The sequence below is a fragment of the Hypanus sabinus genome, chromosome 1, assembly GCF_030144855.1.
Source record: "Hypanus sabinus isolate sHypSab1 chromosome 1, sHypSab1.hap1, whole genome shotgun sequence".
Taxonomy (NCBI): Eukaryota; Metazoa; Chordata; class Chondrichthyes; order Myliobatiformes; family Dasyatidae; genus Hypanus; species Hypanus sabinus.
The window spans coordinates 62,638,633-62,660,495 of NC_082706.1; the positions used below are offsets into that span (position 1 = coordinate 62,638,633).

General features: G+C 41.7%; 1 protein-coding gene across 2 annotated transcripts in view; it reads left to right on the forward strand.

Moving 5' to 3' along the window:
* LOC132394365 (fer-1-like protein 6) overlaps positions 1-21,863 on the forward strand; it is a 362,114-nt gene that overhangs the window by 38,014 nt on the left and 302,237 nt on the right. For both annotated transcript variants that reach the window (XM_059970429.1, XM_059970435.1), the window contains exons 5-8: positions 3,241-3,421; positions 10,557-10,681; positions 19,137-19,271; positions 20,621-20,770. In XM_059970429.1, the coding sequence (XP_059826412.1) occupies positions 3,241-3,421; positions 10,557-10,681; positions 19,137-19,271; positions 20,621-20,770 (591 nt within the window). The remainder of the gene's footprint in view (positions 1-3,240; positions 3,422-10,556; positions 10,682-19,136; positions 19,272-20,620; positions 20,771-21,863) is intronic.

Sequence of the window (21,863 nt, forward strand, 5' to 3'; positions counted from 1 at the left end):
ACGGTGGTGGGAGTCGGCACTGGTCCAGGAGCAGAGATCGTCGGGGCAGCAGAAAAGAAGGATCTGTGAAATGCTGAGAGTCGGACTGAGGCGGCTGTAGCTGCTGAATTGAGATGGTGTGAACGTTAATGACTGTCAGCTAATGGCTGTGGACAGCGGCCGTGAGCGTGGAAATCGCAGACACCTGAGTCCGATTGTCTGTGGTGAGCTGTTCGACCGTTGTGCTTAGGGACAATACTGTTCCTCCAAATGAAACTGGGCTTGTCGGCACGAGATTATCTGCCTCATTGTCTCTGTAACTTCACTGAGAACAGATTCCATTGCCTGCCTGACCAATGAACCTCAGGGCCAAGGTCAGCTGCTCTCTCTGCTGGGTCCATCTTTGTGTGGTCGAGACTTGCTGTGACCGGGTTCGGATATGGCCCAAGTGCGGAGTGAGAGACACTGAAGCAGGCCGACAGGTCACAGAATTTAATACGAACAGTGTTAAAGGGAAAATAAACAATAAACACTAGGCCAAATAGGGCCTTTGACTAAAACTCTCAAAAGGGAAACGAACCCTACACTGCAGCTGAAAAAAATATCTAAATATTAAACGGATACTGCTAGTCTTCAAAGTTAGTTGACTCAAAAGTCCAATTTCTCAGGGAAGGCTGTCAGCAGCGAAGCTTTGCTGTGCTCTGTCCAAGTCTCGACAAGCACTACAACGACAAGTATGGAGTTAAATACTATCACGATTAAATAATTAGCTGATGCGTGCAAATTCACAAGCACAATTGCTATATATCTACCTCGCTGCCAAATCTGTGGCTGTGACAAGAGTCCGAAAGCATGAGATATATAAGACCATAAGATATAGGAGCAGAATTAGGCCATTTGGCTCATCGAATCTACTCTATCATTTTATCACGGCTGATCCATTTCCCTCTCAGCCACTATCTCTTGCCTTCTCCCCATATTCCATCATATCCTGACCAATCAGGGATCTATCTACCTATGCCTTAAATAATCCTCATGAATTGGCCTCCACAGCCATGTGACAATGTATTCTACAGTTTCACCACTCTCTGGCTAAAGAAATTCCTCCTCATCTCATTCTAAATGGATGTCCCTCTATTCTGAGGCAGTGTCCTATGCTCTTAGACTCTCCCACCATAGAAAGCATCCTCTCCACATCCAATTTCTCGAGATCTTTCAACATTCAGTATGCTTCAATGAGATCCTTCCTCATTCTTCTGAATTCCAGTGAGTACAGTGAGCCATCAAATGCTCCTCATATGATAAGCCTTTCAATCCTGGAATTATTTTCATGAATTTCCTTTGAACCCTCTCCAATATCAACACATCCTTTCCTAGATAATGGGCCCAAAGCTTCTCACAATATTCTATCTGCCACTCTTTACCCATTCTCTTAATCTAATTCCTTCTTAATGTCTCTGCTTCCTCAAAACCACCTTTGCCTCCATCTATCTTCCGATCGACTGCAAACCTGGCTACAAAGCAATCAATTCTGTCATCCAAATCAATTTGCAATTTTTCAGTCCTCCAGAACCATACCAGAATCCATTGATTCTTGTAAAATCATTACAAATCCCTCCTTCAGCACACTGGGGTGTAAATTATCTGGTCCAGGTGGCATCTACAATCATTTACTTCTGTACCCGACATTCTCAAACTTCCAGCATCAGGCTCAAAGGACCTTCTATCCCATGTAGTACCCTAGTATGAGATAGAGTTTTGACTTCACACTCTGCCTTATTTTCTACCTGCGAATACAATTTCTCCATATGTGTATCATTTTAATCTACAATCATATTACTTTTACTTTACACTACAACTGATTGATCTATATGAATGATATGCAAACATATTTTTTCATTGTACTTCGGTACATGTGCCAATAATAAACCAATTTATCAAATTAGACAGGCTTCTAGGAACAGGAGAGGGTCATTCAAACCCCTTGAGCCAACTGTGGTCAATTTCTACCTTAAGCTCCATGTCCTGTTTTATTCCTAAGTCTCTTAGTTTTAAAGATTTCCATTGATTCCACATCAACAGCCTGTTGGAAAAGTGAGTTTGTACTTTCTATTATCTTCTGTCGGGTGTATTGTAGATATGTAACCATATTTGTTTGTGATTGGCATCAGAACATTGCACTCTTTCCTCTGTATTTTAAGAAAAATAATGTTCATCAAACAGCCTTATATTATTTTTGAGTGAATTTCCTTATATGCTATATATCAGAAATTGAATTGTATGATGTGCTGTGCACATTAATCTAGAGGAAAGTTGCTTCATTTGGTGGTATACATTTACATAATTGAAATTATGATAAATTTGAACTTGAACTTGAGGTCCTTGTGAATTAAGAAATCCTTGGATTTAAAATTGTACAAGGCAGCAGGGTGCCATTGATCTTGAACAGAATTCAACCATGAACTATGCATGTTAATGCATTCCTCTACTCCCCCACTCAACATTTAACAAAATTCCAGAGGTACTCAGCATATGAGGAAGCTCAGGGCTACTCGACATTTTGGTTCGAGATGCTGCATCAAGACGGAGAATGAGGAGGGAAGATAGAACACAGAACTTCACAGTACAGTACAGGCCCTTCAGCCCACAATGTTGAGCAGACCATGTAACCTACCCTAAGGATAATCTAACCATTACTTCCCAGGTAGACCTCCATTTTTCCATCATCCATATGCCTCTCTAAGAGCTTCTTAAATGCCCCTAATGAATCTGCCTCAACCTCCACTCCTGGCAGGGTGTTCCATCCACCCACCACTTTCTGTGTAAAAAACTGACTCTGATATTCCCCCCCCCCCCATACTTTCCTCCAGTCAACATTAAATTATGCCCCTTAGTATTAGCCATTTCTACCTTGTGAAAAAGACTATAGCTGTCCACTTGATCTATGTCTCACCATTTCTATTAAGTCACCTGTCATCCTCCTTCACTCCAGGGAGGGAGGGAGGGGTGTGGCAGGAGTTGGAAATGATAGATTTGGTGAGGAGGGATTGATGGACAGATGGAACTTCATGTGGGGGTGGGAGAGGTTGAGCTAGCAACAGAAGCTAGGAGATGATTGGTGGAGATGTCAAAGAACTAGATTATGGAATCTGGTAAGAAAAGAAGGTGATGAGGGGAGTCTGATAAGAAAGGGATGCGGTAACTTCTGTGCATTGCAACATCTATATATTTTGATTTTTAATATATGAATATTCTTTTAAGTTGCCAGGGAAACATAGCATGGGCTGGACCATACAAGCAAAAGTGGATTTATATCTGTGGTTGGGTCTGATGAGACATGCAGATAATATTTTGGAAAACTTACCCGGTGGATTTGAACCAGAAGTGCCAGCTTCAGGCACTGGCCTTCAAATGTCCCCACCGCCCAGTGTTCTTTACAAAGGTGAGTGCGATGCTGAGTAATCCCATTACAGGTCATTCCAAATTCTGATCTGCAGAATGTAAAGATGTAATTACTATATTTAAAGTCAAAATCAAAGTAAGTTGTTATCAAAGTATGTATATGTCACCATACAAAATTCATTTGCTTGCAGACATTTACAGGAAGATAAGTACAACAGAATTTATGAAATTTTATACATAAAGACTGATAAACAACCAATATGGAAAAGCAGACAAATTGTGTAAATAAAATTAATTAATCAATTAATTAATCAATAAACAAACAATTCTAGTAAACTGAAAACAAGAGTTGTAGAGACCTTGAAAGTGAGCATACATTTGTGGAATCAGTTCAGTGTTGTGAGTGAAGTTATCCATGCTATTCAGAGGCCTGATAGTTGTAGGGTAATAGATGTTCCTGAATCTGGTAGCATGGGACCTAAGGCCCCTCTAACTCTGGCCTAATGGTAGTAACAAGAAAACAACATGGCCAGGATGCTGGGGTCCTTGATGCTGGGCGCTGTTTTCGTTCACTAGTTGGGAGGGAATGGGTTGTATCCACCACTTTCTTTAGTCTTCTCCATTCCAGGGAATTTCTGTTCCTATGGAGGTTTGTCAAAACTTTAGATGGCATATTGAATATACCCAGAGGCACAAATCCATAGTTTCCTGAAAGTGACAACACAGAGTGGTGAAGAGGGCATATGCCATGTCTGCCATCATAAGTTATGGCAAAGAATCTAAAAGTTGGGTCACTATGTTACAAATTGACAGAATATCACCAAAGTCACATTTGGAGTATTGTGTGCACTTCTGATTGCTACACTGTGTGAAAAGGGGACAGTAGTGATTATGAGAGGCAGATAAGGTAGACAGTCAAATTTTTTTCCCCATGAGATGGGTATAAAAAAAGGGCATAAGGTTAAAATGAGAGAAAATGATCCCCTGCTCTCTCTGATGTATGGATGAGGAAGTGGAAGAACAGGTTAGTAAGTTTGCAGATGGCAGAAATGTTCTTGGAGCTATGGATTATGTGGAGGGTCATAGGTTTCAGCAAGATACTGACAGGATACAGAGCTGGATGGAGAAGTGGCAGATGGAGTTCAATCCAGAAAAGACTGAAGTGATTGAGTTTTGGAAGTTCAATTTTGAAGGCCGAATACAGGTTAATAGTGCGGACTTTGGATCCACCTCCATAAATCCCTTAAAGGGTTGTTAAAAAGGTATATGTTGAGCTGGCCTTCATTAGATGAGATATTGACTTCAAGAGCTGTGAAGTAACATTGCAGCTCTATAAAACACTGGTTAGATCACACTTGGCATATTCTGTTCAGTTTTAGTTCCCACAATATAGGAAGGATGTGGAAGCTTTAGAGAGGGTGCAGAGGAGATTTACCAGGGTGCTTCCTGGACTAGAAAGTATGTTTTATGAGGATAGGTTGAGTGAGCTTAGGGCTTTTCTCCTTTGAATGAAGAAAGGTGAGAAGTAACGTGATAGCTGTCTACAAGATAATAAGAGGCATAGATCCAGATAGCCAGAGACATTTTCCCAGCATTGAAATGGCTAATAAAATTACTAATTCCACAACCTATGGACTCACTATCACAGTTTCTATAACTCACGTTCTCAATATTTATGATTTATTTATTTATTGTTATTATTCCATTTTTTTCTTTTTGGTATTTGCACTTTGGTTATTTGCCCACTATGTTTTGCACAGTTTTTCATCAGTTCTATTGTGTTTCTCTGTACTTGCTGCAAATACCCACAAGAAAATAAATCTCAGGGTAGTATTTGGTGACATATATGGACTTTGACTATAAATTTACTTTGATCTTTGAATTTGAACTTTAATTGTAAGGTGACTGGAGGAAAGTAGAGGGGTATTATCAGAGGTAAGTTCAGAGAGTGGTGTGTGCGTGGAATGGGTGGTTGTAGAGGCAGATACATGAGGGACATTTATGAAGCACTTAGATAGGAACACGATGATACAAAATTGGAGGGCGATGTAGGAGGAAAGAGTTAGAGTAGGTTAAATGGTCAGTACAGCAATGTGGGCCAAAGGCCTGTATGGTGATGTCATGTTCTATTTTTAAAGGGCATCTGAGAAATAATTTCTCATAGAGACGGTGTTTGATGTAAGACTTAGGAGTAGAATTAGGCCATTCAGCTCAACAAGAATTCTCCACCATTCCATCATAACTGATTCATTTTCCCTCTCAACCCCATTCTCCTGCTTTCTCCTCATGACCCTTGACACCCTGACTAATCACAAAACTATCAACCTCTGGTTTAGGTATCCTCAATAAACTGGCCTCCACAGGCAATGAATTCCACAGATTCACCACTGTCCAGCTGAAGAAATTCCTGTTCTAAAGGCATCAGTGTAGATGGGACAAAAGTTCGGCATCGACCTAGTGGAATGAAAGTTATGGTTTGCTGCTATACAATCATATCCCTGTGATTATGTTCTGGGCAAGGCAATAACTGGTGATGCGGTAGCCATTCAACATGTAAGCCAATGGTCAGAAGAGGTTGTGACGTTGGATTTGATGGGTAGGTGTCAGTGCCTGCTGAGACAGACTATAATCAAGGAAAGGTAAATGGATAGCAGTTGAATGGGAAAAGACCTTTTGGAGCAGGAGCTCAAAGTTCAAAGTAAATTTATTATCAAACGACATATATGTCACCATATACAACCCTGAGATTCATTTTCTTGCAGGCATTCATAGAAAGGCAAAGAAATATAATAAAATTTTGAAAAACTATACATAAACAAAGACTGACAAAAGTCCTACGTGCAAAAGAAGTCATATTATTCAAGTAATAAAAAGTAAATAATTAACACTGAGAATATGGGTTGTAGAGGCAGAAAAAAAGAAGTTCAGAACAAATGCAGATTTTGGAAATCTGAAATAAAAACAGAAAATTTGGGAAACACTCAGCAGATCAGATTCAAGATCCTAGATTGTTTAATCTTAACTGCAGCACAGAAGTATAAGAAGAAGAGCATGCTCTCAGTTGCTCGGGATCTGCTGCAGCACAAAGAACACAGTAAGATAAAGAACATAATTAAAAAACAATAAGTATGAATATATAAACAGCTTATATACTGCGCATGGATTGACTGTGTATGGAAGTGATGCTTGATACAGGAAGTTTTGTACATAACTCAAGAAATAGTAGTGGAAGGAGATGGGAGACAATGGATTGAATGGATTGAAAAAGGTTGAAGAGTGGTCAATGATAAGAGTTTCTGATTGAAACTGATCGAACGGCTCCTCGCCTTGCTGAACGTTGTCGGTGTTTTATCTGGCAACTCCTGGATTAACACATTGACGTTATGTGGAGGTTTCCATGCTTCAAGGACTCCATCAGGCAATGCCAACTCAAGGCCACCCATGTTGGGACGGCTGTGGACAAGATCCAGATGAAGATTGATACATCCCCAACTCCCGAACGAACATACTCATGTTTGTCCTTCCTTGGCCACTCTTCATCATGAATCAAGACAACCTTTAACATATACTGTCTTGGTCATCACCCAGAATAAAAAGGTCCATGTTCATGGTGCCCAGAGTCCACTATGTCCACAATGCATGGGTGAACAGCTTCAAGTTCCTCAGCACCCACATCACTGAGGACCTCACGTGGTCTGTGCACCCCAGCTGTTTGGTGAAAAAGGCACAACAGCACCTCTTTCACCTCAGATGGTTGAGGAAGTTGGTATGGGCCCCCAAATCCCAAGAACTTTCTACAGGGACACAATTGAGAGCATCCTGACTGGCTGCATCACTGCCTGGTATGGGAACTGTACTTCCCTCAATCGCAGGACTCTGCAGAGAGTGGTGCGGACAGCCCAGTTGTGAACTTCCCATGATTCAGGACATTTCCAAGGACAGGCGTGTAAAAAGGGCCCATAGGATCACTGGGAACCTGAGTCACCCCAACCACAATCTATTCCAGTCGCTACCATCTGGGAAGCGGTACTGGGGCATAAAAACCAGGACCAACAGGCTCCGAGACAGCTTCTTCCACCAGGCCATCAGACTGTTGAACTCATGCTGATTTGAGTGTACTCTATATTACATTGACTGTTCTATTTATTATAAATTATCATAATTGCACATTGCACATTTAGATAGAGACATCACGTAAAGGTTTTTACTCCTCATATAAGAAGTAAAGTCAATTCAATGGTAACTTTTCTAACAAGAAACCAGCTCTAAGATCACTGGAAACTCAGATCAAGATATGTTCACTCAAATTCGAGGGCATGTCAATGGCGAAGTGTGAATACCTCTCTAAAATTCTGACAGAGAGTGACACTGATGTAGTTGTCCTCCAAGAAACTCAAGTTACTGAGTCCTCAGCTCCACCAGGATATAATAGAGCGACAGCTGTATTCCACAAGAAATATGGGAGAGCTACTTATGCTAAAAACTTACTTACTTTCATTTCAGTTTCTAGCTCTAACATCAGACCAGCTAACAATATCCACTATTCAAATAGGTGAAAATCTAACTCTAGTAAATGTCAATGAAGCTCTAAATGAAGAATGTCCAAGTTCACCATTACCAAAAATCAAACATACAGCAAAATTCCTCTGAGACTTTAACAGCCATCATACAGTACCAAAGTAACAAATCGGTTATCCAGTCAGTGCAGGCATAGTAGCAAAACACATCAGACAAAGAGGAATGCACACCCCTAATCTTAAGTTCGAAGCACAAATCAGATATGAATACCAAAAACTTAACAATAGCACGCCAGAAGATGATGACACACTTACATCTACAATAGCAGCAGCTGAAGTAAAATCCACCTTGCAAAGTATTAAATCAGCAAAAGTCGCCAGCATCAAAGGGATCTATGCAGAAATGCTAAAGTATCTTGGAGACAAGAATATTAAGTGGCTAACAAGTGCTTTCATTGATGTTATAACAGAAGGAAAATACCCCGACACATGGAAAGTGCCAAAGTCATTGTAATACTTAACCAGGAAAGCCTGCAAGTTCACACCCAATTTCTCTCCTATGTTGTACCTACAAACTTCTTGAGCATATTATTTGATCCCAAGTATTACCTCTGATAAATCCTTACATATCAATCGATCAAGCTGGCTTCAGACAACACGACAATACCGGTGAACATCTCACACTCACATTGTACATCGAATCAGGCTTTGAACTCAAAAAGAAAACTGGAGCAATTTTTATGGAATTATCCGTTGCATACTACGGCACCATTTGGAACCAAGGCTTAATGTTAAAGCTAGTCTGAATCATCCCATGTAAGAAGACCCTGCATCTCCTCCACAGAATGACAGGCACCAGTTCTTTCTTCACTTGCCTTGGAATTGACACCAGACACCAGCTGCATTATGAAATTCTGCAATGGTGTCCCCCAAGGGTCAGTACTAGCTACAACCTTGTTTAATCTGTACCTCAGTGACCTCTCTGAAACAAAATTTGCTAAATTTGGATACACTGATCATAGTGGACCATAGGCTGGACCATAGGCTTCCTATCGGACAATGTCAAATCCATTGAAAAAAACCTTGCCCAAGCTATCAACTCCCTATCCTAAGTACAAATGTCAACAAAACAGTAACTTCATATTTCATCTGCTCAGCCGACTAACCAAACATAAACTAAATGAAACAACTACCCAACTATCCCTGCACAAAGCACTTAGGAGTCACACTAGATCAAACACTCTCATACAAGATCCACCTTTAAAATGTTGCAAAGAAACTAAAATCCAGAACAGCCATGATCAGGAAGATAGCAGGAACCAGTCAGTCCTACAATTATCTAGACTAACACTATGTTTTTCAGATGCCTAATATTGTGCACCCACTTGGGAGAGAAGTGCTGACACAAACATCATCAATACACAGCTCGGGAGCCCTAACATCCACACCTATCCAATGGCTCCTAGTGAGCGGAACAGTACCCCCGGGGATCTGTAAGAAGAGCAGCTTCGGCAAAATTCTACAAATGTATCCAAAATATGCCCAACAATATTCCACTTTGTAAACTTACTGAAAATGCTCCTTCAACTTCTTGACTCAAATCTCAAAAAGCTTTCTACAACTTGAAAAACCTTGACTCCTATGATGACCACACTGAATGGTGCCAATGTGGCATGCCAACACAGCTGATCTGATTGATGACCCCACCTCACTCCTCCCAGAAAAAAGCTACCGGAAAAAAATTGGACAGCCATAAATAGACTCAGAAGTCAACATGCCAAAACAGCACGAACGCTCCATCAATGGGGTGCCCGACAAGCCCCAGCTTGTCCCTGTGGTGCCCCAACCAGGATGTTCTCCACCTGGTTCAAAGATGCCCTCTCAGCAAGACCTGAGACGGCTTTGCCACGGTCCATCAAAGCAGCCATGAGCTGGAGGAGTGGCTTGACAAAAAACACTTAGAAGTGTGAAAAGAAAAGCAGCTGCCATATGAAACGGCAGCAGGCTGACAACTTTAGGAGCTTATTTCAGGTACTGGAAATGAGTTATCTAACCACAAATGCTGAGGTCAACAGTTCTTCTGTGAAGGATAGAAATCAGGTAACATTATCTCTGGCACAAGGGTGCCTTGTTTTTACTACGGCCAGTGAAACATGACAGTTTCAATAAACAAAATTGCTGCTTGTAAAAATACCGAGAGATTTGAGTTTTCCAAAGTTACTTCATTTAAAAGGAATATAATTCCCCGGGAAAAGGGCTCAGGTTATCTATTCGATCTATGCCTTTTATTATCTTGTATATCTCTATCAAATCATCTCTTTACCTCCTTCAATCCGAGAAGAAAAGCCCTGGCTCACTTAACTTATCCTCATTTGACATACCCTCTAGTCCAGGCAGGATCCTGATAAATCTCCTCTGCACTTCTCTAAAGCTTCCACATTCTTCCTACAATAACACTTCACAACACATGTTCTTTAAGTAAAATACAAATGAGAGGGAATTATTAAATAAAATACTTTTCCACTGGGCTTTAGAAATATACCTGTTTCTTTTAACCCGCTATGGTTAGCATTGTTCAAAACTAATTATAAGGTGCTGTGATTGCGGTGTTGAAATGTATAATTATTATAATTAACTTGAATTTCTTCTACTAAACAGATCAGCAACTGTTCCAGTTGAGATGCCACATGTATCAGGCAAGAGGGCTTCTGCCTGCGGACAGCAGTGGTCTTTCAGATCCTTTTGCTAAAGTGACATTTGTTTCACAATGTCAGACAACTAAGGTAAATATGAGATGCTAATAAGACCAGAAGTTCATCAGACATAGGAGCAGAAATAGGCCATTCAGCCTATCGAGTCTGCTCTGGCTGGTTTATTATCCCTCTCAATCTCATTCTCTTGCCCTCTCCCAGTAACCTTTGATGCCCTTAATAATCAGGAACAACTTTAAGTATACTCAGTGACTTAGCTTCCCCGGAAAATGACGCTGGAGAGGTAGTAATGGGGATCAGAGAAATGACAAACAATAAGTAGTTTGCATTAGTCTTCATCATGGAAGATACCAGCAGTATGCCAACAATTCAAGAGTGTCGGGGGCAGAAGTGAGTGAAGTTGCTGTTACTAGGGTGGAAGCTAAAAGGTCTGAAGGTAGACTAGTCATGTGGGCCAGACGGAATACACCCCAGGGTTCTAAAAGAGGTAGCTGAAGAGATTGTGGAGATTGAGGAGAATCACAAGATTCTGGAATGGTCCCAGGTGACTGAAAAATTGCAAATGTCACTCTACCTTTAAGAATGGAGCAGAAAGGAAATTATAGGCCAGTTAGCCTGATTTCAGTGGTTGGGTTACTAATAAGTTGATATTTTAGAGTTGATATTAAGTTGATATTCTAGAGTTGATTATTAAGGACGAGATTTGGGGCACTCAGAGATGCATGATAAAACAGGCCAAAGTCAGCATGGTTTCCTTATTTAAAAATCTTGCCTGACAGATCTGTTAAAAATTTTTGAGGAAGTACCAGGTAAAATAGACAAAGGAGAGACAGTGGATGTTGTTAATTTGGATTTTCGGAAGGCCTTTGACAAGTTGCCACACATGAGGCTGCTTAGCAAGATAAAAGCCCATGAAATTACAGGAAAGGTACTAGTATGAATAAAACATTGGCTGACTGGCAGGAGGCAAAGAGTGGGGAAAAATTCTAGTTGGCTGCTGGTGACTAGTGGTGTTCTGCAGAGGTCAGTATTGGGATGACTTCTTTTCACATTATGTGCCAACAATTTGGATGATGGAATTGATGGCTTTGTAACCAAGTCTGAAGATTGTAAGAAGAGAGGTGGGGGGGGGGGCAAGTAGTGTTGAAGAAACAGAGATCTGCAGAAGGACCTAACCAGATTGGAAGAATGGGCAAAGAGGTGGCATATGGAATATTGTATGAGTAGGTATATGGTCATGCACTTTGGGAGAAGGAATAAAGACAAAGACTATTTTCTAAATGGTGAGAAAATTCAAAAATCAGAACTGAATTCTGCTCCTATGTCTTAAGGTCTTATGGGATAATATAGTCTGGGGAATAGGCACAACTCACTGGCAAAAGGATCAAGTTTCCTGAAACCTGTGTTTTCTGCCCAGTTCCTGGGTTCAGGACATCTCATCTGGCCTGCTGAGGGGTTTGGAATGGATGGTGAAAGGGCCAGCTGTTGTGGTCCATGTGGGTATAAATGGCAGGAAGAACGAGGAAAGAGTTTCTACTTAGGGAATTTGAGTAGCTAGGGACTAAATTAAAACTCAAAAGCAAGAAGTTTATAATCTCTGGATTGTTATCTGAACCATGTTACGAAGAGTTAATAAGATCAGAGAGCTAAGTGTGTGGCTCAAAGATTGGCGTGGAAGAAGTGGATTTGAATTTGTGTGACATAGGCACAAATATTGGGGATGGGTTCCATCTGTATCATGCTGGGACCAGGGTCCTGGCAAATCAGAAGACCATAAGACAGAATTATGCAATTTGGCCCATCGAGTCCGCTCTGCCATTCCATAATGATTATTTCACTATCCATCTCCTTCTTTTGCCCCAATAATATTTCAGGTCCTGATTAATCAAGAAGCACCACTTTAACTATATTCAATTGTCTTGGTTCCACAACTGTCCACAGTAATGAATTCCACAGATTCACCAGCCTCTGGCTGAAGGAATTCCTTCTCACCTTTGTTCTGAAGGGATGTCCTTCTGTTTTGATGCTGTGCCCTCTGGTTCCAGACATTCCCTCCACTTCGGTCTTTCAATATTTGATAGGTTTAATGAGATTCCCCACCCCCAGACTTCTAAACTCCAGCGAGTACAGGCCCAGAGACATCAAATGTTCCTCATACATTAAAATTTTTATCCCTGGAGTTATTGTTGTGAGCCTCCTTTGGACCGTCTCCAATGCCAGCAGGTCTTTTCTTAGATGTAATGCCCTGGTTAAGATTTTTACTGCTAGGCTGTCGGTATTTCATTTAGTAGTTCTGTAAGAGCAGTCTGCCTGCTTTCAGCCTGTCTGGGCTTGAGCTATGACATGAAGAGGCTTTGTTGTTCAACTTAGGAATGTGGTGTCCACCGTTCAGGATGGTGGAATTAGGAGAAGGTTCTGGGGAATACTGGTGTGGGAGTTCTTTTTATTGCTTAAGCTTGGAAAAGGCAGGAGAGAAGATGGCTGAGGATGCCACCCCTGTTGCACAAGGTGCTTTGTACAGCTAAATGGCTTCAATGAGGAAGAACCAATGCTCCTGTGGGAGACCCATTTGTTTGAGATGGATTTTGAGCAACATTCAGAAGGTGGTGTGTGCTTTTATGCCGACCAAGGCTCCAGCACATGAGTGACAGACAACTTCAATATGAGCTCCAGCTTACGTACACATTTGACTGTTTAAGAATAATGGGCCCTTTTTGCTTTTTTGTCTTTCCTTTAATAATTGTTTGCTTAAGTTAATATTCTTAAATATACTTTATTATTGTATGCAGTGTACAATCTGTTAATTCTTGCAGACAGGTGACAACTGGGCAGTAAGTCACATAGGTTGGACAACATCCTAGTAAATCTTCTCTGCACTCTTTCAATCTTACTGATATCCTTCCTATAGTTAGGTGATCAGAACTGCACACAATATTCCAAATTTGGCCTCACCAATGTCTTGTACAATCTCACCATAACATCCCAATTCCTATACTTAATACTTTGATTTATGAATGCCAGCATGCCAAAAGCCTTCTTTACAACCCTGTCTTCCTGTGACGCCACTTCCAGGGAATTATGTATCTGAACTCCCAGATCCCTTTGTTCCTCCGCACTCCTCAGTGCCCTACCATTTACTGTGTATGTCCTATCTTGGTTTGTCCTTCCAAAATGCAACACCTCACACTTGTCTGCATTAAATTCCATCTGCCATTTTCTGGCCCATTTTTCCAGTTGGTCCAGATCGCTCTGTAAGCTTTGAAAGCCTTCCTCGCTGTCCACAATGTTGATCCAATTTACCACATTACCATCTAGATCATTGATATAGACAAAAACCAACAATGGTCCCAGCACTGATCCCTGAGGCACACCACTAGTCACAGGCCTCCAGTCTGAGAAGCAATCCTCCACTACCACTCTCTGTCTTCTCCCACACAGCAAATTTCGAATCCAGTTTACAACCTCTCCATGGATACCTAGTGTCTGAACCTTCTGAACTAAACTCCCACGTGGGACTTTGTCAATGGGCTTACTAAAGTCTATGTAGACAATGTCCACAGGCTTTCCTTCATCTACTTTCTTGGACACCTCCTCGAAAAACTCTACAAGATTCGCTAAACACGATCTACCACGCACAAAGCCATGCTGACTATCTTTAATCAACCCTTGGCTTTCCAAATACTTGTATATCCGATCTTTCAGAACATCTTTCAATAATTTACCTATCACTAACATCAGGCTCACTGGCCTGTAATTACCTGGTTTACTTTTAGAGACTTTTTTAACAACGGAACAACATGAGCTGCCCTCCAAACCCCCAACATCGCACCCATGGCTAAGGGCATTTTAAATATTTCTGCCAGGGCCCCTGCAATTTCTACACTAGTCTCTCTCAAGGTCTGAGGAAATATCATGTCAGGCCTGGGGGATTTATCTACCTTTATTCACTGTAAGGCAGAAAGCACCACCTCCTCTTTAAACTCTGTATGTTCAATGACACTGTTGCTTGTTTCCCTTCCTTCCATGTACGCTATGCCAGTTTCCTGAGTAAATACTGATGCAAAAAAACTGTTTAAGATCTCCCCCATCTGCTGAGTCTCCACACATAGACAACTACTCTGATCTTCTAGGGAACCAGTTTTGTCCCTTACTATCCTTTTACTCTTAATATACTTGTGGAAAGCCTTCAGGTTTACCTTCACATTATCAATCAAAGCAACCTCATGTCTTCTTTATGCCTTCCTGCTTTCCTTCTTTAGTATTTTTACATTTTCTATACTCTTCAAGAACCTCATTTGTTTCTTGATATCTATACCTGCTATACAACTCTCTCTCTTTTTCTTAACCAGATCGCCAATATCCCTTGAAAACCACGGTTCCCTATGCCTGTTAACTTTGCCTTTAATCCTGGCAGGAACTTGCAAACTCTGCACTCTCAAAACTTCGCCTTTGAAGGCCTTCCACTGACTGAACACATCCTTGCCAGAAAACAACTTATCCCAATCCACTCTTCCCAGATCCTTTCTCATTTCCACCAAATTGGCCCTTCTCCAATTTAGAACCTCAACTCGAGGCCCGACCTATCTTTATCCATAATTAACTTGAAACTAATGACATTATGGTCACTGGACCCAAAATGTTTGCCTACACATACTTCTGTCACCTGACCTGTCTGGTTCCCTAATAGGAGATCAAGTATTGCATCCTCTCTCATAGGTACCTCTATATATTGATTTAGAAAACCTTCCTGAACACATTTGACAAACTCCAAACCATCCAGCCCTTTCACAGTGTGGGCGTCCCAGTCAATATGTGGAAAGTTAAAATCCCCTACTATTACAACTTTCTGTTCCTTACATTGGTCTGCTATCTCTCTACAGATTTGCTCCTCCAATTCTCTCTGACTATTGGGCGGTCTATAATACACCTTTCCCGTTCCTCAGCTCCATCCATCTGTAGACAAGCCCTCAGGGCTGTTCTGTCTACGCACAGCTGTGATATTTTCCAACAAGTAATGCCACTCCTCTCCCTTTCATCCCTCCCCCTCTATCACGTCTGAAACAATGGAACTCCGAAACATTAAGCTGCCAGTCCTGCCCTTCCTGCAAACAAGTTTCACTAATAGCAATAATGTCATAATCCTGTGTGCCAATCCACGCCCTAAGCTCATCTACCTTACCTGTAATACTCCATGCATTGAAATAGATGAACCTGAGAACATTTCTGTCTATACACGCAGTCCTCGCATGACTCTTATCCTCCTCCACCTCACTATCTGCCCTAACAGTCTGGTTCCCCTCCCCCTGCAAATCTAATTTAAATCCCCTGGAGCAGCACTAGCAAGTCTACCAGAAAGGATGTTAGTCCCCCTCCAGTTCAGGTGCAAACTGTCCCGTAGGAACAGGTCCCACCTTCCCTGAAACAAAGCCCAAATGTTCAGAAACATGAAGCCCTCCCTCCTGCACCAACTCCTTGGCCACATATTTAGCTGCATTATCGTCCTATTTCTGGCCTCACTAGCACGTGGCATGGGTAGCGATCCTGAGATTGCAACCCTGGAGGTCCTGTCCTTCAACTTTGCACCTAACTTCCTAAACTCTCTTTGCAGGACCTCCTCCTCCTTCTTACCCACGTCATTGGTCCCTACATGGACCATGACATCTGGCTGCTCACCCTCCCCTTGAGAATACCAAGAACTCGATCTGAGATATCTCAGACCATGGCACCAGGGAGGCAACGGACCATCTGGGATTCACGATCTCTCTGACAGAACCTCTTATCAGTCCCCCTAACTATTGAATCCCCTATCACTACTGCTCTCCTCTTTTCCATCCTTCTTTTCTGAGCTGAGGGTCCAGTCTCGGTGCCAGAGACATGACCTCTACAACTTGTCCAAAACGGTATACTTATTGTTGATGGGAACGGGGTGCTCTGCTCATTCTGTCTAATCCCCTTCCCTCTCCTGACAGTCACCCAGCTACCTGTCTCCTGACTCCTAGGGGTGACTATCTCCCTGAAACTCCTGTCTATTTCTGCCTCTGCCTCCCGAATGATCCGAAGTTCATCCAGCTCCAGCTCTGGTTCCCTAACGTGATTCGTCAGGAGCTGCAGCTGGATGCACCTTTTACAGGTGTAGTCATCAGGTACAATTGTTCTGTCCCAGACTTCTCACATACTGCAAACCATTAGAGAACAACTTCTTCTGTGGGACATACCCTTCCTGTGCTTTGTGAAGTATTCCCAGAAACTTCAGCCATCTCAGCTCTGCCGTCATCCCCACCACTATCCGCCTGCAATCCACCTGGACATGCTCCTCTCTCATGCCTCTGTAATTCCATTTATTGCATTTTGTGATACTGATACATTTGACTTGTGCTTCTCCCTCTCAAGTTGCAGTATGAATTCAATCATATTATGACCACTGCCTCCTGAGGGTTCTGTTACATTAAGCTCCCTAACAAGATCTGGGTTATTACACAACAATCAGTCTAAGATGGGCTTTCCCCGAGTTGGCTGGAATGTAAACTGCTCTAGAAGTCCATCTTGTAGGCATTAAACAAATTCTCTCTCTTGCAATCCGACAGCAACCTGATTTTCCCAAATCCCCTTGCATATTGACGTCCCCCATTACAAATGTGTTATCACCCTTAATATGCTTTTTCTCGCTCCCTTTGCAATCTCAACCCCACATCTTGGCAACTATTTGGAGGCCTACAGTTCCCATAATGTTTCTTACCTTTGCAGTTTCTTACCTCCACTCACAAAGATTCAACATTGTCTGACCCTATGTTACCTCTTTCTAAAGATGTAATGCCATCTCTTACCAACAGAGCCACACAGGTGCTCATGCCTTCTTGCCTGTCCTTTCAATACAACATGTATCCTCTGGTGTTAAGCTCTCAAATTACAATTACATTTTTCTTTTCAACTCCCTTTTGAATGGATCTCTGATCAACGTTTCCACAGTTCAGTTTATCCTTTCTACAGACCCCACTCTGAAACTCACAGGGAACAACTATTTCAGGCCTGTTTGGTAGGCTCAAGTGCTGAGGCTCCTTCTGCATTACCTCTAGGATCTGCACGCCTGAGTAAACTGCAGATCTGGTCACAGCTATGATCTTGATCCCATTGAGGGAACTGGTGTCAATGATGTATTTAGATCATCTCTGCTACATTTGTTACCATTATTGACTTGTGGGGAACAGTAGGAAAACCAAGAGGTATGGTTTGTGACTCATTTTTTGTATTGATTCACTGATTGTTTACTGATTAAATTAACATACTGTTGACCTCAATAGGCCTGTTGAATTTTGCAGTTTGTTTCTCCTTCTGCTCCATGTATCAAATTCATTTAATCTCTCATCTACATAGACCATTGTTGTTGACATTCTCTTCTCCTCTCCTGCCTATCACTTCTCTCTGGTGCTCCTCCTCCTTCCCCTTCTCCTATGGCCTACTCTCCTGTCCTATCAGATTCCTTCATCTTCAGCCGTTTATCTATTCCACCCGTCTCCTCCACCCTTCTACCTTCCCCCTCGCCTGGTTTGAGCTTTGACCTGCCAGCTTGTACTCCTTCCCCTTTCCTTTCCCCATCTTCTTATTTTGGTTTCTGTCCTCTTTCTTTCCAGTCCTGCTGAAGGGTCTTGCCCCAAAGTGTTGACTGTTTATTCCCCTCCTTTGATTTTGTCTGACCTGTTGAGTTCCTCTAGTATTTTGCATGTGTTCTTGATTGAAATCCTCCCGAGTTTCAGAGGATAATTTTAGGAAATGTTAGATCAGGTATGCCTCTGCTTTTAACGCCATGTGCATGGTAGCATTGCGGTTATCATAACACTACGACAATGCCTGTCTGTTCTTCCAGTGACTGCGAGGGTTTCCTCCGGAAGCTCCACTTTCCACTCACGCTCCAAAGACGTAAAGATAAGGATCTGGATAGTGAGTTATGGCCATGCTACATTAGTGTCGGAACTATGGCTACACTTACAGCTGCCCAGCAAACTCCTCACTGATTTGGTTTGATGCAAACGACGCATTTCACTGCATGTTTCAATGTAACAAATAAAATTAATTGTTAATCTTCTCTTTGACCTTTAACCCATAGAGATGGTATGACTTTCAGCTGCTGTCAGCTGGTATTGAGAAGATTTCACTATGAGCAGGTAATCGAACAGTAAACCAGCTCATCATCCTATAAAATACACAAAATGCTGGAGAAACTCAACAGCTCAGGGAGCATCTATGGAAAGGATAAAGAGTCAATGTTTCAGGCCGAGTCCTCATTTGTCCATGTAACTCTGGAATTCCAGCATCTACAGAATCTCTGGTGTTTATGCTTTCTAATTTGCTTTAGGGCGGAAATCTGTCAGTATGAACTCACCTGACCTACAATGTGACTCCAAACTCACCAAAATCATTGTCTCTTTCCTAGTATTGCTAATGATCTCATGAATGAATACATTCAGAAAATGTATTGTGGTAATATTAATTTTAAGAAGCAAAGATCAAAAACCTCTGGTTTTGTTGATAGGTTATCATGCAGACGTTAACGCCCACCTGGGATCAGATGCTCTTGTTCAATAACATCCAGCTTTATGGTGACGTAACAGAAATAAATCTGGATCCTCCCCTGGTGGTTGTTGAAGTTTATGATCAAGATGCTGTTGTGAGTATAGAGCATTAATCTGCCTGCAGTATGGTGAAACCAACCAGAAGCTATTGTTTGTCAAGTTGCTTAATTCCATCTCCATCCCAAGCCATTTACTGGTTTCCCTTCAAGCCACCTGTGCTAGTTAAGCCGACTAGTTCTGCATTGTCCCCATGTGATGCATTCTGCAGGCTTTGTCTATCTCCACTCTCCTCCTCAATAGCTAGATGTTTGCTGACAATTAAGATTTCGCTAAGAGCTTCCTTCAGGAGCATCATTAAAATTGACCCTTATGGACGATCTCTGAGAGGATCATTAAGGACCCCCACCACCCAGGCCATGCTCTCTTCTCATTGCTACCTTCAGAGATGAGGAACAAGAGCTTGAAGACCCACACTCATTATCTGAGAAAATGTTTCTTCCTTTCCAACATCAGATCTCTGAAGGCAATGAACATGTAAACACTACCTCACTATTCTTTGCTCTCTTTTGGTACAAGTATTTAATTCTAATATATTTCTTATTATAATTTATAGAATATGTTATATATTTCACTGCACTTTCACCACAAAATGGCAAACTACATGACATATGTCAGTGGTAATAAACCTATTCTAATTCACAATGCAAAATTTGGCTGCCATCTTTTCTATAAATTTCATTCCATGTAAAGTGCTTTTGGAAATCCTGAATTTATGAACACTAAGATATAAATATAAAGCTTATTTCCTTACATTTGACATGGAAGATTTATGCATGAAATCTCAAGTGCTATCTCAGCTCATTAATAGGTCACCAGTGGTATTTGCAAGCTCTTTTTGTTATTAACCTCTACTTGTGAATACAATGATTAATGCTTCAGACTATTCAGCAAGTCATGTGCTTACACGATGCACTATGTGCATACACAGATTTATTCTTCTTGCATAAACTGAGAAAGTCCCTCAAACTTGTAATTCTATCTAGAACTCAGCAGGTCAGGCAGCATCTATGGAGGAGAATAAACGGTCAATGTTTTGGGCCGAGATATTTTGACTGGGACTGGAAAGGAAGGGACAGAAGCCAGAATAAGAGGTGGGGAAAGGGGAAGGAATAGAAGCGGATGAAGTGAAGCCAGGAGAGGGGGGATAGTGGAGGGATGGAGGAAGGGACATGAAGTAGGAAGCTGGGAGGTGATAGGTGGGTAATGGGCTAAAGAAGAAAGGATTTGATCGGAGACGACAATTGAAGAAATAGGAGGAATGGAACCTGAGGGATGTGATGGGCAGCTTAACTTGAGAACCTTTACCAATCTTCCTTTCATGGGTTGAACTCTGTGTCAGATTGTTATTGGTGCTGAATTTTCTTGTATGCTCCCTATATTACAGGGCAAGGCAGAATACCTTGGCAGCACAGTGGCGCTTCCAACTGTGCACCTGGCTGGGCAGGGTTATGTTCCCTCTGTGCTTCGGTATTACCCAGTGTACTGTGGCAGTACCCCTGGAGGCGAGCTTCTTGTGGCCTTCGAACTCCTGCAGGTATGCATGTGTTATGTTGAAGTCTATTTCCATTTAATACAATGCCTCAGTTTAAATTGTTTCTCTAAACACAATGCCTGAGGTATCATTAATACTTGCTGGAATGTATATATTTACACAAATTTTATTTCATATCTGTACTACTTTCACCTCTAACTTTATATTTTTATGGTTCTTTTTTTATATAACTGTTGAATATGTTTTTGCTGCATACTGCGCCATGACCAACACTGCAGCAAATTCCTAACACTGTACATTGTGAATACAGTTGATCCTTGGTCCATCAAACCAAGTACACTATTCAATAATGGTATACTAGTAAAAAGTATATAATCAATTTTAGAACTAAATCTGCATGGTTTTTGATAGTTCATTTCAGAATCCGTATGGATAGCCTACAACCTGACAGCAGGGACATTGATTTCCTTGACTTCCAGTAATTTCTTCTCCCTCTGACTTCTTCCATTCCCCATTTTGGCTCTTCTTTTCCAACTTCTCTTCTCCTTACCTGCCTATCACCTTCCTCTGGTTCCCTCCTCCTTGCCATTTTTCAATGGTTTACTCTCCTGTCCCATTAGATCAATTTTACTTCAGCCCTTTGCCTTTTCCACCTCTCACTTCCCAGTTCCTCACTTCTACTCCTCCCCCACCTGCCAACCTTTGTCCTCACATGGCTTCATCTATCACCTTCTAGCTTGTACTGCTTTCTTCCCCCCCCCCCCCCCCATCTTCTATTCTGGATTCTTTCCCTTTTCCTTCCAGTCATCATGAAGGGTCTTGGCCTGAAGCATTGACTTTTATTCCTGTCTATTGATGCTGCCTAACTTGCTAAGTTCCTCCGGAACTCTGGATTTCCAGTACCTGCAGAATCTGCTGTTTATCTGTTGCTGATTCTTCACACATACTAAATCAAATTTGGCAGTGGGCTCAGAGCTTAATAAATTGCAACTCTTTCTGACAAGTTAAATTACTAACAGCATCAAGACGGTGAAGTCTTCCAAAGGTTTGCTGAAGAAACCCCCATGGATCTGCTGTGTGGAGATACGAGTTTGCAAATAGGAATCTGGAGCAACAGACTGTTTTATCCTGATAA